The sequence below is a fragment of the Centruroides vittatus genome, unplaced genomic scaffold (assembly GCF_030686945.1).
Source record: "Centruroides vittatus isolate TY-2023 unplaced genomic scaffold, ASM3068694v2 contig_1777, whole genome shotgun sequence".
In the NCBI taxonomy this organism is placed as follows: domain Eukaryota; kingdom Metazoa; phylum Arthropoda; class Arachnida; order Scorpiones; family Buthidae; genus Centruroides; species Centruroides vittatus.
In genome coordinates this window covers 1,016,473-1,037,777 of record NW_027121088.1, presented here as the reverse complement: position 1 = coordinate 1,037,777, position 21,305 = coordinate 1,016,473, and the positions used below count along the sequence as shown (strand labels likewise).

The following is a 21,305-nucleotide window of genomic DNA, read 5'->3' as shown; positions in this document are numbered from 1 at the left end:
AATGATTATTATTCGTTTCTTAACGTGTATACATATGCTTTAATTTCATTAATTTTATTCAGAATTGTGGCAGAAACTACGTGTAATATGTATTAGTAGTGTTTTAAAATAAATTATGGAAAAAATTATTTAAATGCAGTTTTAAAATTTTATTTATATGGACAGATAACGATATCAAAAGAAAAAAAAAGTATACAACAATTCTCAATTTAAGTACATAATAAAAAAAATGATTATGAGGTAAATGAGACGAACGAGGTATGATTCCTGAGTCGAATGAGTTTTTTTATGTACAAAAAATTCTAGAGTAACGAATTATATCTTTTTTCTTTTTTTTTATTCCTTCTCAAATTTGTGGAAGAAACCAAAAGTTCTTATTGTTATTATTCACGTGAATAAGCAGAATTGAAGTTATTCTTCTTATTCTTCCTTTACCAAAGTAACTTAGACCTTTGCAACACGTAAGGCACAGTCACAATACAGTAAAATATATGGCCTAAGCATTGTATAATCGCTATATATATATATTGTTTAAACTAAAATAAATGATGACTAGGAAGCTTTTTTTTTTATATTTTCTCACATATGTTCAATTGCGAGGAAAAATTAAACTAAAACTGTACATCTTGAACATCGGTTGGTGTTTCTGGCTGACCTTGTTCCGTTTCTGCTAGTTTCGAATTTGTAGAAAGATGAGCTGCATTCACGTGGCTAGACAACATTTCTTCGATTTGTTCTAAACATTCGTGAAGACAATCCTGAAACAAAGAGAATATGCTGCTTAAACACACAAACAATTTTCTATTTATATAATTAGCATCGATGTGCAACAGCCTGATAGTGTTTATGACATAATTAGAAGCAGAATAACAGAAAAGTAAAGTAAAAATTGATGGATAACAGGAAGACCAAGGGTAGATACAGGATGAACTTACATCGGAAGAGGAACAGGATAAGGCTTTCGACAGATACGTTTCATCATAATAAATGATATAATTATTGGAATTTCTTTCTATTTTATACATTAATTTCAAATTTAATTAATTAAAATTAATAATTTAATCGAGAAAATTGCACTTTCTTTTCACTATTAGCAATTACCAACCACGCTATCTTAATCGCCCAAAAAATGTAAGTAAACTTATTCATTTTTAATTTTATTTCTGTTTTAATTTTTTCGTTTTTAAAAAAATGCTTTAAATTATATAATTTCTTTGTTTTTTTGTGATAAATTTTTTAATTATAATGAATAAATTAATCAAGAAAACTGCAATTTTCTACTATTAGCAAATACAAACAATAGCGCTATTAAGAATGCAAAAAAGTAAATAAATATATTCATTTTTCTTGGTTATTTGTATTTAATTTTATAGCAAATACGCGAATTTTCTATATTTATATTAAATTAAATTAACCCGGAAAGTTGCACTTTTCTACAAGTCTAAAACCACGCGATCAATCTTCTAAAAATGCAAAAATTCGTTCATTTTTTGTAATTATTTCTAAAAATTATATTGAAAAATGCGCTAAATTACGTAAACTTTTTATTTTTAATGGCAAATTTTTTTTAATGATATAAATATTATGTTAAACATGTTGTCAAATTAATAGCCATTCGCATTGGTATGCGATAGAGCGTGTTTAAGAGTTTGCAAATCCGGATTCTTTAGTTTATCTTTGCTTTTTCTTTAAAAAAAATCAAAATTATTTTCTGTTATAAAAAAATTAAAAGCTAAATTACATAAATTTCAAAATATTCATTTAATTTCTTTAAGCAAAAATTGTTTGTTTTATTGCTTCTTACATCGCGCCAAGTGTAATTTAGTTTTAAATGCTTATTTCACAGCACAAAAGTGCTAAAATTCTATTTATTTACAGCTTATATTATTGTAAAAATCTACGCTACACAGTTCAAATTTTACTTAAAAAATAATTAGTTATAATTTTTATTATGGCGCACTTTTTCATAAAAATGGGAAATAACGCATTAAAAATATAGAAAAAAATTAAGAATTATTTTTAGATTATCAATTTATTTTAATTATTAATTAATAAATTACGCGTAAAAGAAGAAAACTCAATACAAATAGCATTAGTTTTGAAGCTTCCTTAAGAAGTACAACCACCATTTTTATATAGTAAACTCTCACGTATTTGAATATCGGAATGAACATCTAAAAAATATATACTTAATACATATTTATTGTTAGAAAATATAAAATTTACAAAGGATCAATCACGCAATTCAATTTAGGAAAAGGAGGAAAAAAAAAAAAAAAAACCTGCGAAATTCAGAGGCGTTATTCATTGGCAAGTGATCTAGGTGAGTAGATGAATATTGGGTCAGAGCTCCCTGTATAACGATGGAATGTCAGATAAGATTCCTTCGAGGGAGGGATGAGAAACAGTTCTTCTTCCCCCCGTTACTCTTGCTCCCCGACCTTGGTCTAGGTTCTTCGGGACAAAACAGTCTGGTTAGCCCCGTGTGGGAGAGAAGAGAAAGTACCAAAAAAAAGAAGCCGGTGAGTGACCTCCTGATACCTGACAAGTTGGACCTCCCACGTGAAATTTTCAAAGCTTCGCTATTCGTTACAACTTCAAAAAAAAAAAGAAGTATCTTTTCTGGAGTTGACTGACATCTTTACGTCATGTTAAATACATAATTCAAAAAAATAATTTACATTTTTTTAAAATGATATTTTATTAATACAATGTTTGATTTTTTGATTGAACTTGCTTTTCTTTTTTTGTTAAATTTAAACAATTTAAATGTAAAAACATCCAAAAAATAAAATTAAGAAAGTATTAATTTGTTTTTCGTGAATGTTACCTTAATTTTTTACAACAAATGATTATTATTATTTTAATTTTTTAGATGCTTATTCAATGTTCAAGTATAGAAAAACTTGGCTTAAAAATTAGCCTCTTTTCCTGTAATTCTAAAAATATAAGTCAATTTTAAATTATTTTAAAAAAAATTAAAATTAATAAATAAGTAAAAATAAATGAGTATTTAAGAGATAATTCTTTAATTTTATTTTTTAAAAAAATACAAATTTTTAAGCAAAATTAAAGAATTAAATAGCTAAAAAAATATATAAAAAAGTCTTCCATAAATCTAAAAACTTCTTTCAGTTATCTATTAAAATTTTCTTAGATTTAATTCTAAAAAAAACCATCCACATACTTAATTCTTTAATTTTACTTTAAGAATTAAGCAATTTTTGTGTAAAATTAAAGAAAATTCATTATTAAAGCCTTTGAAATAAAATGAACCTGACAGTTTAAAACCTAAATTTTGTTATTTTACATCCCTCAATTCAAAAAAAGTATGTAACATAACTTATAACGCTTCTTAGAAAATTATGATTTATTTAATTCCCTATTGAAAAAAACACATCATTTTAAAATGTGTAATTCATGTTATCAAGTATAATAACATTACACATGTTGACCCAGATTTTTTAGATGCTACTGTGACTCTCACCATGTCAGAAAAAATCTAAAAAAATCCCTTCTAAAAAGTAAACCTATCTGTTTAATACTTGAGAATTTTTCGAGGGGGGTGACTTACCACTTCAATGCCTGTAATTTGATGCAGATGATTAAGTAACTCCGTCTGAGATGCCCAGCTCTTCTCTAACCACATCAAACCCTGGATGGCAGAAGCAATACTGGCAGCTGCTATCATTGATGGCGGATACATTGTAAATTTAAAATCTAAAAACACAAAAAAATGAAGTCGGTTAATCGATTTATACACTCAAAATATGATTTTATCAATGTTAAAAATGTATATTAGATGTAACTAGTTGTAGTTTATTGATGAATCATGAATAAAGTATAACATCCTGAATTTTTCTGTAATCTACCTGAAGATTTCAAAGTTCATTGGTACTGTTTTTTTGAAAAGAAAATTGCTAAATATTTATTTATTTATCAGGAAATACCATTGATTATTTGGTTTAGAATGTTGTAAATAAGTAAATTTTAAAGATAAAAATACAGGAAAATTTTCCAAAACAAAAAAATATAAACATTTCATTCAAAAAATTACACAACTTATTTACAGGAATGTTAATTATATTATTAAATTTAGAGTACTTTTTAAACATTAATATAAATAAAAAAATTCATTAAAATTAATTCTTTTTAGATTTAATTTTTAAACCTATTTAATTCTTTAATGTTAACTTATAAAACATCAATCTTTAATTAAAAATTCAGGAATTAAATAGCCTTTAAAAACTAAACAAGTTTTAGACTTTAATTTTATCATTTTAATTTAAAAAAAACATCAAAATTTTTAATTAAAATTAAATTTACCTATAAAAAACTGCAAGAATCATACTACAATTGTTGCTAATTTTACAATTTATACCAATGAATCTGCTATATATATATATATATATATATTGTTTTAATTTCTTAAAGTGTAATTTATAAAATAATGTAAAAAAAACTAATATTTTTAAGTTGTAAAAAAGTGATTTATTGAATGAGAATGAATTATTCATAGATTTTCTCCTGGGTTCCCACCAATATGAATTAATGAAGTTGTAAGTTAGAACATTAGTTACATAAATCTAAAAAATTACAGGATATATTTGTGTTTCCATGTTGTAAAATGATAAAAGATTTAAAAAATTGTTTAAAATATTTCTCTAAAAGGATTAAACTATTCATTTCTCTTTTTATTTTCTTCTACTACTTTGTCAAATATTTTCCAGCGCATATTTTAAGAAAACGAGTTTATGTATCATTTTTGCTTGTTCGTCTGTCTGTCTGTTATACAATTCGCTGAAAAATTATATACACAAATGTAACCAGTTTAAAATATTTTTAACAATATATCAAGATTATTCTTGATAAACTTTTTAGAATTTAAAGCAAAATATGTCATGTTTATTGTTTAGATAGTTGCGAATTAAAATGAGTTTATTATAATATATGACTTAAATTCTTTAAAAACTTATTTTTATTATTTAATATGCTATAAAATCGGTTACGAAAAGGATGAAAGCTTTTAAAAATCCTTTCAATTTTAATAAAGAGAAAAATAAAGTCCGTACAGACATGCGAACAAACGGAGTATTTGAATTAATTTTAACAGTTTCGACTTATTTACATTAAAATGTATAAAAATAAATAATTTTTAAAACTAAAACATTTATTTTTTATCTAAAAAATACAATTTCTGACACATTTTTATTTAAAAAAAAGCAAAATTACGTCTCGAAGTTTTGACATTTCGTTGATTATTCTCGTAAACATGACGATATATTTTTTTACAGGCACTTTTGCCCTCTTAAAATCCAAAAAATTTTGATAAAAATGTTTATGACAACTCATGAACTTTAAAAAAACAATGTATGTATAGTAAACAATATTTTTTGCAGTGTATTTAATGCTATTTTACAATTTAAAATCACAAAAATTAATTACAAAATAGCATTTTAAAACAAATTATGATGAAAATTACGGCTTTATTTTAATGTAAAAAAATTGATTTCTCAGTTACAATAAACGAAAATTTGCTATTTTAAGATCCGTATATAATTTACAAGTCAATTTACATGTTAGAATATTGTAAGTGATTTAGAAACAAACAGTTCTTTAGAGTAAACGTCGACGTCCATTATTGAATGAGTAATGTTTGGCACTTGACACGAAGCACTTTTCTCTTACTTTCAAGTAGAGAAACTCTTGAAAATTCTATCGACGACTTGTAATAAATTTACAATAAAAATTCAGGAGTAACGGATTTACAATATAAACTCTAGAACAATGGATTTACAATAAAATTTCTAGGCTACAACTCTTGTGATCAGAATTTCTCTAGAATCTTAAGTAATGGATCTATAATAAACTTCCAGATAATAAATTTACAATAAAAATAATAATTTATTACAGTTTTATGTAAATGTAAGTGAAACTATACGCAGTATAGGAACGATTATAAGTAGTCTAGTCATATAAAATCCTTGAAAAATTTACTTTTAAAGGAAGATTACAAATTTTTATCTAGAAAATGATCTATTTATAAAAAAAAGAAATGGCGTTTTGCAGATTAGAAGTTACTTATTTCTGCAACGAAAGCATAAAGCGTGAATGACAGATACACGAGATGTATGCGAAAAACAATAGCCTTATCACTTATTATAACTGGTTACGGTCGTTTATTGTAAGACTGGAATGTTATAAGCAATATATTGGTAAGTAACACGCTTACGCATATACTATGGTGAAAATTTTATTTAATAAAGAATTTCTATCATTAATTTGGTTTAAAAAACAGGACATTATAGTTGCTGCACACTATGGTGCCTATGGATTTTTATAGCAATTTTCCAGATGATTTTTCTCCTAAAAAATATCTATGTTATCTATTTTACTGTTGTACAAAATGTATATTTTACCTGTAATTTTTATGCAATTTTTACAAACTCCTAGAGGAACATGCATTTTCTGCCGAAAAACTTTGGGCGGGCACTGTATACTGTAACGCAAAATAATCAACTGTGTATATTTTACAACATATTATTACTATAATTTTTAAAGAATTACGGTAATAATTTGTTTAAGAACTGTTATTAGATTAAGAAATTAAGAAAATTATTAAGAAAAGAGTACGGTTTGTTAAGCAAATTTCCATTAAAATTTCTGCCAGAAAAGGCCTTTGGTATGCCGTATTCTGTGTATTTTTTTTACATCAAATCCCACACATCTATGCTGCAAACTTTTGTATTTTTCCGACAAAAATCCCAATCGTTTTGCGAAAAGAAGAGACTAAGAATTTTTTAGAAGAAAATCGCGCCGTAATTTGCTACAAAAGAAATAAAAAGTAGTATTATGAAGTTGTTATGAGTAAGAGAGATGGAAAAGAATGTAAAGAATTAAGAAAAATGAGGTACCAACGAAAAAGGAGAAAGATGTAGTATGATGGATACATATTAAGAGGCTCAAGTGGTAAGGAATTTGTATTAGAGGGTGGGATCTCAAAAAGAGGGTGGGACCGTGAAGAAAATAGGTTGATGATTTAAAAATCCGGATGTATATAACTACGTGAGGTAAAGAAAAGTCACTAGATCCTGACTATAATTGGTGATGTAGGATTACAACATAAAGATGAGCCGTTCTTTTCGAATATATTACAATTATATCATCAAATTATCTAAAAATACCGATAATATTATATTTTCTAAATATAACATCAAAAAAATTCTTAAATTAGTAGAATTTAGAGTGAGTTTTAGTTATACTTTTCTTGGTTTTCCTTGAGAAAAATAACAAAACGCTTCGACTTTAAGGGTCTTTTTTTTAAAAAATTAATGGTAGAAATTAAATTTAAAAAATTCAAAACAAATCTTAAAATTTTTTGATAATTTCTGTACGAGAAAGTATTATCTGAGATGTAGATTAAGCGCTTCATAACTGTACCGACGAGGATACCAATAAAGTTAAGTACTACGTAACTGGTATACAGTAGACTCTTATCCTGTATAAATTAAGCAATTTACAGTACCAAAAGAATCGTGTATTTAAGTATTATAATCTGAATGTTGATGACGTTAATTACTTTCATACTTTCACTAGTAGCAGCTGTATTTTTATGGCACGTTTATCTCCATTATCATCATCACAATCGGCTGTTGCTAAGGGCATTGTACAGCACTTTGAAGTACGTCACGATAATCGATAAATAGATAATTAAAGGAAAAAAAAGAGAAAATTTTGAATTAAGTTTTATTTGTCTGGTTAATAACGGAATTAAATTTAATCCATTGATTAATTTACTTTCGAGATAAATTGCAAAAAATATGCAAGAATGCAAGTATGGTTTCTGTGGTTACTATGCAACAAAGACAAAAAAAAATCACTTCTAAGAAATTCCTGAATTAAACCTTTAAAAAATGTATTTTTTTAAAAGATATTTTAGGGATTTTTAGAATTAATTACTTGGCAAAATGGAATTTTTATAAGGTGTAAGTGATTTTATCTTATGAATGAATTGGTATCGCGCACTGTTTATGTACAGTACAGTACATTTGTATCACTTTGAAATGATGATAATGATTAGAACTGATTCATAAATTTTAAATTCTATTTTCATTCAGATATAAGTTTAAAGGAATTTTTTTATATTGCAATAATTTAATTAAAAGAAATTTATTTATTTTTTAATAAAGCAATTATTTTTGTGTAAAATATAACACAAACTTTGCAAAAAAAACGTCTTTTTTACTTAAAAGTTGGATTTTTCGAAGGAAAAATACATCAAAAAGTGAATTTTTGATAACAATTAATTGTTTTAAGTATTTTCATACAAGGTGAGAGTTTGGGAGGACTTTTTGATATGTCAAAAATATAATAATACAAAAAACAAACGGAAAAAATTAGAAATTGGAGAAATATTTTAGAATAAAACGTTTATTTTAATATAAGAATATAACATGAAACCATTCCAAAAATTTTCTTACGAATTTTTTTGAAGATACATAAAAATGGCCCTTTCTAAAAAAATCGGACAAAGACATTCAAAAAAGAACATTTATCAACGACTTTTTCGATGATTTTTAGAATAAAAGGCTATTTTTATGTAAGATTATAATACAAGACATTCCAAAAACACCTCCACTTATATTTTTGAAATTTTCTTACAATCAAGCAGCTTACTTTTATATAAGAATCTAGCGTAAGACATTCCAAAATTACGTTTTTTAAACATGTTTTTTCGAAGATTTTAAGAATAAAACCACTACTTTTTAAACAAGGACATAATGTAAGAATTCCAAAAACTTCTTACACACTTTTTTAAGAAGATAACGAATCAAAAAGTGAATTTTTTGAAGATTTCTTTCAGATACACTAAGCCGTTTATTCAAGGCTAAGTACAACAACTTTATATTTCCAGTACATTTTTCCTCAGAATCCAAATATGAAGACAAGGAAAAACACAAAAAATAAAAATAAAAAATTAGACAAGTCATGTTGTTTGATATCGCTCTAGGCAAACACAGGGCGTTTATTGAAGAATAGTAATTTTCATTCAGACAGTTTTATGACGTAAGATAATTTTTAATGAAGCTGTCCACACACACACACACACAAATATAATTTTTTTTTCATAATTTCTTTGTGAATAAAATTTATTATATTAACAACAGTTGGAAAGCGTCAAAATACAATTTAATTACATATTTTTTGGATAATTTTTGAAGAATTTTTAGATAATTAATGTTCTTTTTAATTATTTTTTAGGAAAAAAAAACACACACACACACACACACACACACAGACATAAGCCGCGTGTATTTTACGATTAAATTCGTATCTTATCACTAATTTTTTTATCTAAAAAATTCCGTTCTATCTGTTATATTTTTAATTCTAAAAATGCCAACTTTTAAATATTTTTCCATTATATTTGCCGTATTTTCAGCTCTAAAAATGCCAAATTTATATTTTAAAAAAATGAGAATTTTTGATATATTTCCATGTTAAAATACGCTTAATACAATTATTGTGTTTTTTAGAAGAAAAATGATATAAATTCCTTGTAATAGACGTTATTAATCATAGCGCCAAGTAAAATTTCTATTTCATAATTCATATCAGTATTCATCAGCGCTTTCCAAAAACTTCCGCTTAGACTTTCACACGCTCATTTTTATTTTTATCACACTAATTAGTGTGTTTTTTTCTACATTTTAACGTATTGTTAACTCGTCGTAACACAATTAATTCCTCATTTAAATTGTTATACGGATAAACGCAACGCTTGTGACGCAACAGAAAATACGATGCTTCGCAGACAACGTCACACATTATCAGTTTTTGAATATATTAAAGCAACCTATCGATACCTCAATTAATTATCGCCAGATGTTTTAGCTCGTGGCTAGTGTTTCGTAATTTACTTCTTTCCCAGCAAGTCTTCGATACCAACAGGTCGATTGAAGTGGGTTACATCCAGTAACCGCCTGACACTGGCACATTTCGGACAAGCATGGGAAAGACCCGCCCATTCCATTTATTTGTTTGCCACCCATACTTCTCTGGAATGGTCTTCCTTTCCTTTTTTCATGACAAAAACAACCTTGACCCTATCTCTTTGGTCAATATAATAGTTGATAGCGAGTCTACAATCTACCATCTTTGTTTTAATGCAAGGTATTGTCTAGTGTGCGTAACTTCGTTACTAAATTTAATACGTAACAAATGTTTTTATTGGTTCGTTTTCGAATTTAAATACTAGAAATCTTTGTAGAGGTATTTCGATAATTAAAGAACAAATGAAAACTTTGCCCGTCTGTACACACTTGTTCTCATTGTATCAGTTGCTGCGTTGTACATATTTGATGATTTTTTTAATGTAAAATTATCGTGTGAATTCTTCTTAGTGTTTGTGGGGGTTGCAAGTGAAATTCGATGATCAACAGAAAAAGATATTTTGACGAAAAGGTGTGAATCGATGATCGTTTCACTCACACAAGAAGAGAAAGACTACCGAGTGAACCTGTCATACATACCAAAGGAACAACAAAGCGGGACTAGACATTCCCACATTCCACAAGTTGAATAGGGTTGGTGGAGCGGTGCCTCAAAGTCGCCCGTTTACTTCCACATAGTTCCCTTGAATGACGACCATTCAGCCAGGGGGTACTTGTCTTCGCCCCCAGTTCATTCCTGTCGTGACCTCTGCTCTCTGAACCTATCTATTAGCTCCCCACCGCCCAAAATCACTCCCGACTCTCAAGAATCGGAATCGGATAACCGAGTTTGGTATATCTAAAGCAAAAATGTCTTACAGATATACACCAAAATATATATTATACAAAAGACGTTGGTATAACCTCGTTGCTACCGCCCACGCGCGACGATTAAAGTAACCTTGACTGTTGTATAGTAGAGAAAAACCGAGAGAGGGGTCAATGTCTTCTCGTGTCTCGACAGACAAAGTTATGTACAGGGTATAAGTCTGCTGTCTAGCCGCGTCAGGAAATTATCTGGCCGACCGACCCTAATTGCTTTCACACGCCAACGTACAATGTCCAAACAATAGTCAGTTCCGCGGGTTGATAAAATGATAAAGAGGAAAATTAATGGAGAAAATCATCAAAATTTTCCTACGCAAAGAGATCATTTGCATATATTAAGAAAACCGTGAAAATTTACACTTTGAATGCCACAAATTCGAGCCATTGCAATGCAGTGAAGCCCATAGGTAAATGTTATAGATTTCAACGCCTCTGCATTATTTATTTATGGATCATAGTCATAACAAAACTTAATATAAATGTTTAAATTGTCTAGTTTAAAAGTTAAAGTTCTTTTTTTTTATTTTCAAAAATAAATAAACTTAAGAAAATGTTATTAAAATTCTATAAATATTTAATTCGGAATCTTTTTTTTCTGTTTTGGTTTTTGTATTTGGAGGATAGCTGTAGGGATTTCAGTGCATACGGTTAAAAGATGCATCTGAAAATGCTCAATTTTGCGTTCGGAATAAAGTTTATTTATCAACTTTTGTATTTTTGAATGAACTTTTAGATAAATAATCCCATTCATCCAGCGTACGATATATTGAAACATTGTTTCATCTTCGATGACGCTATCGTTGATATTTACTCATCGGAAGACTCTTAGAGACGATGCACAAAGGTATAATATATATATATAAAGATTTATTCATGAAACAAAATATAAAATAAATAAAAGCGACTTTATTAATTCTATATGAAATTCTATATTTTATTTCTTTTTAATTTTTTATTTTAATTTTTCTTAGACGTTACATAGAAACATATTGTATAATATAATTTAATGAGAACCATATTTATATAATAAAAAGCTAATTGTTAAAACTTAATATTTAATTTTTTATTTTTATTTTTTAAATGATAAAATAAAGTATCGAATCGTTTACATATGTAACTTATACAATATTTACGTCATTCGACTCTAAAAAAACGAATTTTTTAGAGATCGATAGCATGAAAAGATTATTTAAAATGCCATTAACCGTATTCTCTAATATAAAATTAATTTAATAATTTTTTAGATTAACAGATGAAGAATAATGACGATATTAAAAAATGATAAAAAAAAGCCATTTCTAGCAATGAATTTTTTAGATTATATTGCTCAATTTTTTGGTAACAGATTGGAAAAATCTGCAAAACTATACGACACAACAGAAAAATATAAAACGGGCAGACTTTAGCGAGTGATTTTTTTGGAATTTACTGCAAAATTCTTTATATGATTAATGAAAAAGTGGAAACATAGAAACAAAGTTGAAATTTTGAAAGTAACAAAGAGCATTAAAAGCATGTAAAATATATTTTTTACATTTAAATAAATAAGTATTACAACTAAAAATTATTCAAAAAAATATCTTTTATTGCTTAACTATCAGACAAAATATCAATTTTTGATAATATATGAGGAAAGGAGACAGGATTTCCCTGTTTAAAATAAAATTACAGACATGCAGACGTATGAAAAAAGTTTGATAACTTTACTAGATTTGCTTGAAAAGTTTAATGATGAGTCAGTATATAAGTGGATGAATGAATGAGTCAGTCGGAAATAGTTTTATTACTATATCTATCAGCTGCTCTCTTCAATAACAAGACCATTGAACTTGTACAATTCTAGTTCAAAATTACATACTGTAAATAAATAAGAACGAAAGAAAGAAGAGGAGGAGTGTTTTAGATGTTAAATCGTCTAAAAGTAAAAGACAAATTTCTTATATTAAAAATGGCAATTGTATTGTGAACAGTTACCGAAATGTGCTCTTAGAATAAATAAGGAATCTTGGAGCACTTCCAGTAAGTGAGTGGTATTAGTATCCAAAGGCCAATAGGTGCAACGGTATGAAAGGAGTTTAATATCACAAAAGAACGAGGAGAAACGAGCAACTCATCTCGAAGAATGGCACACACACTACACCATAATAAGTAATATGTTAGATGGTTGACAAGAAATATTTCCGTAATTGCGTGAAATGTGCTTCAATGGTACCAATAATACAACTGACACATCCCAAGGAGGAAACTGAAGATACAATAATTGCATGGGGATTTTTATGGGAAAATTATATATCCATTATCCTTTACACAAAGGACGAAAAATTCATTTTCTTTCTTTTCTTTTTTTTTTTCAAATTGTTTGACGCTCTTTCATATATTTGAACATTCTTAAAATAGAAAAGGAAAAGAAATAACTCTTCTTCTCATTTCTCATTCATTATTATTACTTTTGATGTGTATGATTTTTAATTTTAGATTTTTTATTGCATTAGCTGCATGGAAAAAAATTCCAAAATAACTGTTAATTTAACCTTTAAAATATGAAAAGTTAATCTTGCTTCAAATTTCAAATGAAAACTGTATAAGTCCAGTAAGAATATTTCTTATTTTTAACTTATTAAATCAGCAATATTGCTGGCAATTACAATTATTTGTAACTTTCAAAGTAAAATTAAATATTTTTGTAATTTTTAATTCAAAGAAAATTGCTTTTGCTTGTAACTTTACTATAACACTCTGAACTTTCAAAACAATAACATTTGTAAGCTATAAGATAAAAGTTGTCTTCTTATATCTTAAAAAATGTGTAAAATCATCATTACTAATAATTTTTAATATATAGAAAATTGCTACTGTGCAACTTTACATTGTTACATTACAACTACTGTGTTTACAAATCTCAAAATAAACAAAATTACCTTCTTGTAACTTGCAAACTATATAAAGTTCACATTTAGTTGTTACTTAATTAAGAAAAACTACTGTCGCTTGTAATTTTACAATAGTAACATTTTCTAGTTTTAAACTTATTTTAAACTTTCAAACCAAATTAGTTATAATTTCCTGAATTAGTAATAAGTTGACTTATAACTCTTTAAAGTATGAAAATTGTTACTTTAACCCTTTAAATTAATGAAAAATGGCTACAACCATCTAAATTAGTAAAAAATTGTTTATTTAATCCTTCAAATTAAGTGAAAAACTGTTATTTGTAATTTTCACAATGTTGTAAGTATAAGAAACATGCTAATGAATGGATTCATTAGTTTATAATAGATGGCCCATAAAACCATTATGATAAGATTATCTTAGTTAAATTATTTTTGAATAATTTAAATATTTCATTATCAATATTTTGAATATAATTTTAGAAATGTTCACTTTTTAAATATTTCTTAACATTTAAAAACGAAAAAGAGCTTGAAATTATAAAAGTATATTCAGAACATAATTAATTAATGATAAACTTCCATAAGTGTACTCTATTTTTAATTATGCAAATTGAGATTTTGTACAAGAATATATCAAATTTCTAATAAAATTTAATACATTAATATGAATAACTATTCTAAATTCTAATTATAAATTTAATTTTGTAAAAGTTAATTATAAAAATATAAAAAAAAGTATTTATAAATTAATAAAATATTTAAAAAAAATTAATTTTATATAAAATAAAATCTTATTAAAAATGCATTATAAAATAAGGAAAAAGTATTTAAATAAAAATGCAAATTTTAATTAATTTTTGAATTAAAAAATTAAAATTTTCTATTAAAAAATCCTTCCAAAAGTCTCTATTTTTGTAATTTATCTTCCTTATTTGATGTATTTATGGAAGGAAAAGTGTATAAGAAAATGACGTATTTTTTAAAAAATGCAAAATTTTGTACTTTAGTAAAATGAACGAATAAAAGGAATATGAAAATGCATTTTTTGAATAAAAATATTAGTTTAATTAAATGGAATTCAAAGAATTTTTATAGGCGTCAATGGCAATTTTATGAAGTATGTTAAGAACCGGATGCCTTGTCCTGGCCGGATGTTCTCACCTGTCCGAGAAACAGGTAGATGTAAGTCTACAAGTGAATGTCAAGGTCAGTCAAATAACGTGCACGGAAAACACCTAACGGTTGGTTCGTTGACTATTATTAATGATAGTTGCCTTCTAAGGCTACATCCGTTCACTCACAAAGAATCTGTCTGGTTATTATGCAATAAAAAAAATTCCTTATTTGATTTAAACTGGAAGAACGAGTCGAAGAGGAGCTGACAAAAAAAGGCAGAGAAAATCCACTGTCATCGTATACCGCGCGCGTTTTAAAAAAAGACCCCCCCTCTTTATAATGGCTGCATAAAATTCTGGAAAAATTCGAAAAAATTCTTACCTGTGGCACATAGTGTGATGAAAGTTTGAGCGTGCCTTTTAATTACATGATTTGCTTTTGCTAATGGCAGTCGTTGTATGATGTAATCGAGGAAATCGTTAGGTGTTACTGCAGCTAGATCCCACTTAAGCCTGCCTAAAACCAGCATTTCCCATTCCTAGAAAATGGAAAAATAAAAATACAAAACAATAATTATCATTTTATATATCTAAAATTTACATAGAATGGTTTAAAAATACAATTGTTATCAATTGAATCTGATTGTAACCTAGATGTAAGCATCTAACCTAGTATGGATCATTACATACACGAATTATGGCCTAAAAATGTGGATCACAGTTGAATCTATATTTATCTTCAGTTATTTTAAAATATCTGTAAACAAATAGGTCCTCAAGATCTGAGAGAAAAACTTGTTATAACATAGCATAGATTTTCAAAACTGGGCATAGAAACTTAGTGAAGATCACAATTAAATCCTACTGTAACCGAATTAAAACGTGATAAATATAGATCATAACTGAATCCTCATTTCTTTACAGTTATCTATTTAAATAACTGTAAACAAATATGCCCTGAAATTAATCAACAAACAACCAGTTGCAACAGAGCAAGGACCTTCAAAAATGGGTATTGCTCTACAACTAAATTATGCAACGCTTAGAAGAGAAACATCAACAAACGTTATGCCACTTCATGCATGTTTAAATAATTTATATATAAATCACGATTTGAAACCTGTCACGTTGTTATTTATTTCAAAATGGACATTTCTTGGGAATTTGTTGATATCCGCCCACGTTCAAATACTATGTTCCTGTTTTAATGTCAGAATAACTCAAGGTAGTTCGTTGCTGCATGTCATGACTGTTAGATCTTCAACCCTGGATTTGTTGTAGATACTTTAGACTTAAAATTCTTTTTCTTTTTTATTATAAATAATGTTACGAAATTAGAAGAATATTTACATCTGGTTTACAAAATTACAAATCGTGAAAGTTGCAATCTGTTCCTGAAAGTTTTCGTGCGGTTTGAAAACAGGAAACAATAAAACTATCGTTCTAAAAAAAAAACTCATTCTAAATTCCCACACTTAATCGTTTAACCTAAATAAATACTAAAATAGTCTTTTTCAGAATTAAAAATATTAGAATTTTGTTCAAATTTCTTCTGAAAAACCGCAAGATCACTAATTTAATTCAGTTCTGTTAAAGGGTTTAGAAAAGTTTCATTCCATTTTTCAATTTTGGAGCTCTTTCTTCAAAAAAATCAAGAAAAGCATAAGAAAGAAGGGGGTTTTTTAAGGCACATAACAAGTGGAAGGTTTCCTCTGAAGCGGTAAATTACTTTGCAATGGTTACAGAACACAAAAGAGATGAATGATGACATGTCAAATCACATTGTAGATCTAAGAAGGCCAAATATTCTACAAATCAGAACTGTATTGGTGACAACCAACTACAAAATCAAAGATTTGTTAACCTATTTTTTTTAAAAAAAATTGAAAATTAATGTGATTATTAATTGTAATTTCAAATTTTGTGAAGCACCTCAGATTTCAGCTTCGTACAATTCATAAAATTTACGGTTTTTACTGAACTTTACTAATAAAAAATTTCATATAATCTACACGAAAAGAACGTGGTACAATTTATTATTAAACAATTTAATAATTTTTGCTAATTCAAATCAATGGTTGAATATCTATTGTTTCAAATTATATATATAAATTTAATATTTTTAAATGTTAAAATTATATTTTAAGCTTGTTTCCAATTAAACTATCTTAAAACTTGTCAATTAAATTCTCAATTTTTCCACACTTTTCATACAGTTTAATAAAATAAAATTGTTAAATTACAATTCTATATAAACGCTGAAGGCTCAAAAGTAAACAAAGAAACCAACCGTTCAATTAACGTTTACATTGATTCATGCTCTTCTTTATGGTTCCTAAGCAATTTCTTACTCAAGCTTGAACATATTCATAAAAATTCAATTTAGAAAAACAAAAAATAAAGAACGGAACTAATTAGAAATTCAGATAAGCTTAGATAAGCAACAAGGAATTGATTGGATCACAAAGAAATTGATCTTAAATGCTCTTGAAGTATTAATTTTTATAAAAATAAATACTTTCTTTGTACAAATAAATATATAAATTATTTGTCAATGCACTTACTCAGCTACTGATACTATTCTTAGCATGTTTTTTTTTCTTCTTCTAAAAAATCACAGTTTCCTGTAGCTCAACACATCTCCTCACCAGCATAAAACAGAAGATAATACGAATTTTTTTAGAACATCGCTACACAACTTATAAAACACGCTGTAATATTCTTGACAGGATTAACATACCCAAATATTTTTACTAAAACCGTATGATAATAGATAAGATAATGCCCATTCTTAAATGGTTAAACTAAGTTCATTCATCGGGGTGTAGAGTCAGTGATTCAAAAGTAAAATTTCCAAAAATACAACCCGAATTTTTTTTTTTTTATTTTTTTGGTTGTAACGTGAAACGTTGAAGTTGGGTTTTACTTTGCTGTGGTCCGCTATCATTAGGGATGGAAAAGTAGACAGGAAGTTGCTTATCACGACACCACTCCCACTGAGCTTAGTTCTCATCATATGTAATGACATAATGTCAATTTATACAATTAAAATCTCTTTGAATCTACATTTTTACTGATCTTTATAACGAAAAATCTTCAAAAATAAATTTTTTTGATTATTTCGGTATTGAATCAGACATTAGAAACGCCATAATAAAAATATTTTCTATTTTTAGTTCAGAGAAGACCAAACAATGATAATGAATTGAAACTTACAAAGTGAATTTTCTTTGTATTTTTTTTTTGGAATTAATCGTTCTATTTTTGATATTTTAATTATATTTTTTATTGCTTAATATTTTTAAAGATTTCTTTTTATTAATTATTGAGCTTGTTATTATATTATTTACGTGAAAAATAGAGATAAATATTAAGACAGTTGTGTGAAACAGAACTCAAAAATAAATAAATAAATAAAATATTTTGAAAAATATCAATAAAAATTCAATTTTAAGTTTTATTCTTCTATTTTTCTTTTGTTTTGGATTTTTAAAATTATTTTTAAAAATGGAACAAAATTTTGTTGTTATTAAATATTTTACATGAAAATTCAATTTTTGGAGTGAGATTTTTTTAACGAAAATTGTTTTTTTATTTCTTTTAGATTTTTATCAATTTGGATTTTTGTTTTTCATTGAAAAATAATTTAAAAAACTGAATTTTTATTCTTTAATTAATGAATAATATGAAGCATAACTAAACGTTTTGTTAATGAATTTTTTAAATCAAAAAAAAGTTTTGAATTTTTGTTTACATTCATTGAAGAGTTACTAAAATTCTGATTTGAATTATTAGAAAGTGACCAATATGGAAGAAATTATCAAAATTTTCTTTTTTTTATTTGTTTTACTATTTTAAATAATCCTACCTTCAACTTTTTTGAGAGTGAGTTTTTGGAAGAAAATTAAACTTTTACACATTTTTTAAACAAATTTTTAATTATTCACTCATTATTTCTAACATTTAAATATATACAATACATTTTATAAAATATTTACACCCATAATATTAAAAAGTTAAAGAATAATAACAGCAGAAGAAAAGAAATAGGAAAAAAAAAAACATTTTTTAAACCCAAAAATGACAAAAAACAAAAGTTGTATACAAAGCTGAATGAATAAAGTTCTCATTAGTTAAGGTCAGTTTATCAGTTTGACCTAACGTAACCGTAATGCAGGAAGCCTCAATGTTGTTTTTTTTTTGTGTATACAAGCTATAATAGAGGAGACATTTACCCCTATGTATCAAGTGCAACCGAATGCCTTCTTTTAATTAGAAAAACTTTAAAAATTACTCCCCTTAAAATTACAAAAATTAATTAATTAACTAATTTTTTTTTAAGTTTTAATAATTCACTTTGAAGTCTAAATTGGTTATGCATCAATTGAATAGAGAAGATGCTGAAAAATCAGGTAGGTCTATTGTCTTTACAAACTGATTATTTTATGTTTTTCTAGGGGATTTTTTAGAGTTATGTAGACAAAAAATCATTCCAAAAAAGCCTGAAGCTATTACTTACAGAACTGCATCAATAGGTGTAATTATTTTGCTTTTATTCATGAGAAATGTCGGTCAGTTAAATGTAAGATAATTTGTCAGGATATGAATTAAAATTCAAATTGTTTTTTTGCAACTTCCTAAGTATAATTAAAGATTGAAAAAAATTCAAAATTAAATTTTAAATTTATTTGCGTTTTTTGATAAACCGTTAGAAATATTCTCGTCGTTCTGATATTAGAACAATACAGATCATTGATAAATGAGTGCAATTTCCTGCTTAAAAATGTAATTTAATACCTGAAATTGAGATGGAAAAAATCATTTCAACATCAAGAAGATTGTTTACATTTTTACATCATGTATTGCTGAATTAAAATTAAATCATGTAAGCAGTTTATCCGTACTAAAATACGTGACATTCCATTTTGTTCAATCCGTAGAATGAAACTAGGAAAAAAGTATTATATTCCTCCAAATAAAAACAATAAAATTAAAGTAAAAAATTTCATTTTACATTCTTTACAATAGAATTCGTTGGATGAGAATGCCACAAACCCGTTTCTACTTGGCGCTCACTTCAAAAAATTCTAACTATTTTTATATATCAAAAATTCTTACTCACCCACAGTTCTGTTAAAGTAACGGAATTGTCTGTATATGCACAAAGTTTTTCGGCAGTTAATGGTTTACTTTGACGAAGTTTCGATGATATCAACAGACAGACAGCACCTAATAGTTGCAACTGAGACTTCCGTATATTAACTATTGATAAAAATCTGTCCATACAGTTCATTGCTAAAGGCAATACTTCTTCTTCACAATGCTCTTCTTCGCATACCTAAAAAAAAAGGTAGAAAAATCCTTGCAATATAACCATTTATTCTTGGGCCAAATGCTTTTGTAAAATGATTACTTTTTTAAAAATTCAAATAAAAATAAAAATATGGACGCAAATTTTACGATCTTTTCACAAATAATTTTAAATTTAAATTATAATTTTGTATAATTAAATACATAATTTAAGCCCTTATCAAATTTAAATTATGATACATAACGGTTAATTCATTCATACCAAGAACTGTACTTACCTCTAACATCCAAGATGCCACGACTTTTCTCATGTACGGTTTGAGTTCACATTGAACACATTTAAAATATGAAGAGGAAACAATGTACCTTTCTTCTGTTAATAACAAATTATGCAAAACTCGATCATCTTTTAATAATACAGGATCATCATAAGCACGAATCGTTGAGCTGAAGTTCGATTCACAACAAAATAGATCCATGATTGTTAATAACAAATTCTTCATTCACGTTAACTAATAGATAACACAGAAACGTAAAGAAAGTATATCCATGATAAAAATTAAAGTAGTTGTAGTACAAGACGACATCGTTACTGTGTTTAGACGAATGCCAGGGGAACAACCTAACCGTCTTGAAGTTTGAACCAGCTGACTGTACCCTCGCAAAATGAACTTGTTCTAAGCATGCGTACAGGCACACAGCTTACTACTGGTTCGCTCAGTTTTCTCCATTGACATAATAGAGGTCAGTTATGTTGTTACGAGTAGCTCGCAACACTCCGTAACATTCAACTTGTTCAACCTGTACCATTCACAAAAATAGACAGTCAAGTTTCTTGTTGCTCTTTCTCAATTTACCCGACTTTACACGAAAAAATATAACCTTGAACACGTGTTTAAATAAATCTGTATACACGCGCCGTATTATTTTATAAATTTTACGTATTAATTATTAATATTTTTTTTCTTACTTTTTATCTAGCGGGATTACTGTAAAAGTAATGTAAGTAAGTAGGGTTTTTGGGGGGTGATGCGTGATTTTGCTGTAGGATAAAGTAACGTTATAGATTAAGACAATGACTACTTTTTGAAAATTACCCCCAGGGTAGGTAGTCAGCTCTCCCGGATCCTTAGTGAAGGTAACAGAACCCGATGGAATTTTTGAATAAA

At 26.9% G+C, this 21,305-nt stretch overlaps 1 protein-coding gene across 1 annotated transcript; it reads right to left on the bottom strand.

Annotated features, from left to right (window-relative positions):
* Positions 1-134: 134 nt before the first annotated feature.
* LOC136969374 (G1/S-specific cyclin-D2-like) lies at positions 135-20,814 on the bottom strand. The gene is made up of 5 exons (XM_067263514.1): positions 20,415-20,814; positions 19,949-20,164; positions 15,209-15,365; positions 3,575-3,720; positions 135-758 (listed from the first exon to the last, which is right to left on the bottom strand). The coding sequence occupies exons 1-5, from the start codon at positions 20,637-20,639 to the stop codon at positions 612-614; spliced, it is 891 nt and encodes a 296-aa protein (XP_067119615.1). The 5' UTR covers positions 20,640-20,814; the 3' UTR covers positions 135-611.
* Positions 20,815-21,305: the final 491 nt, after the last annotated feature.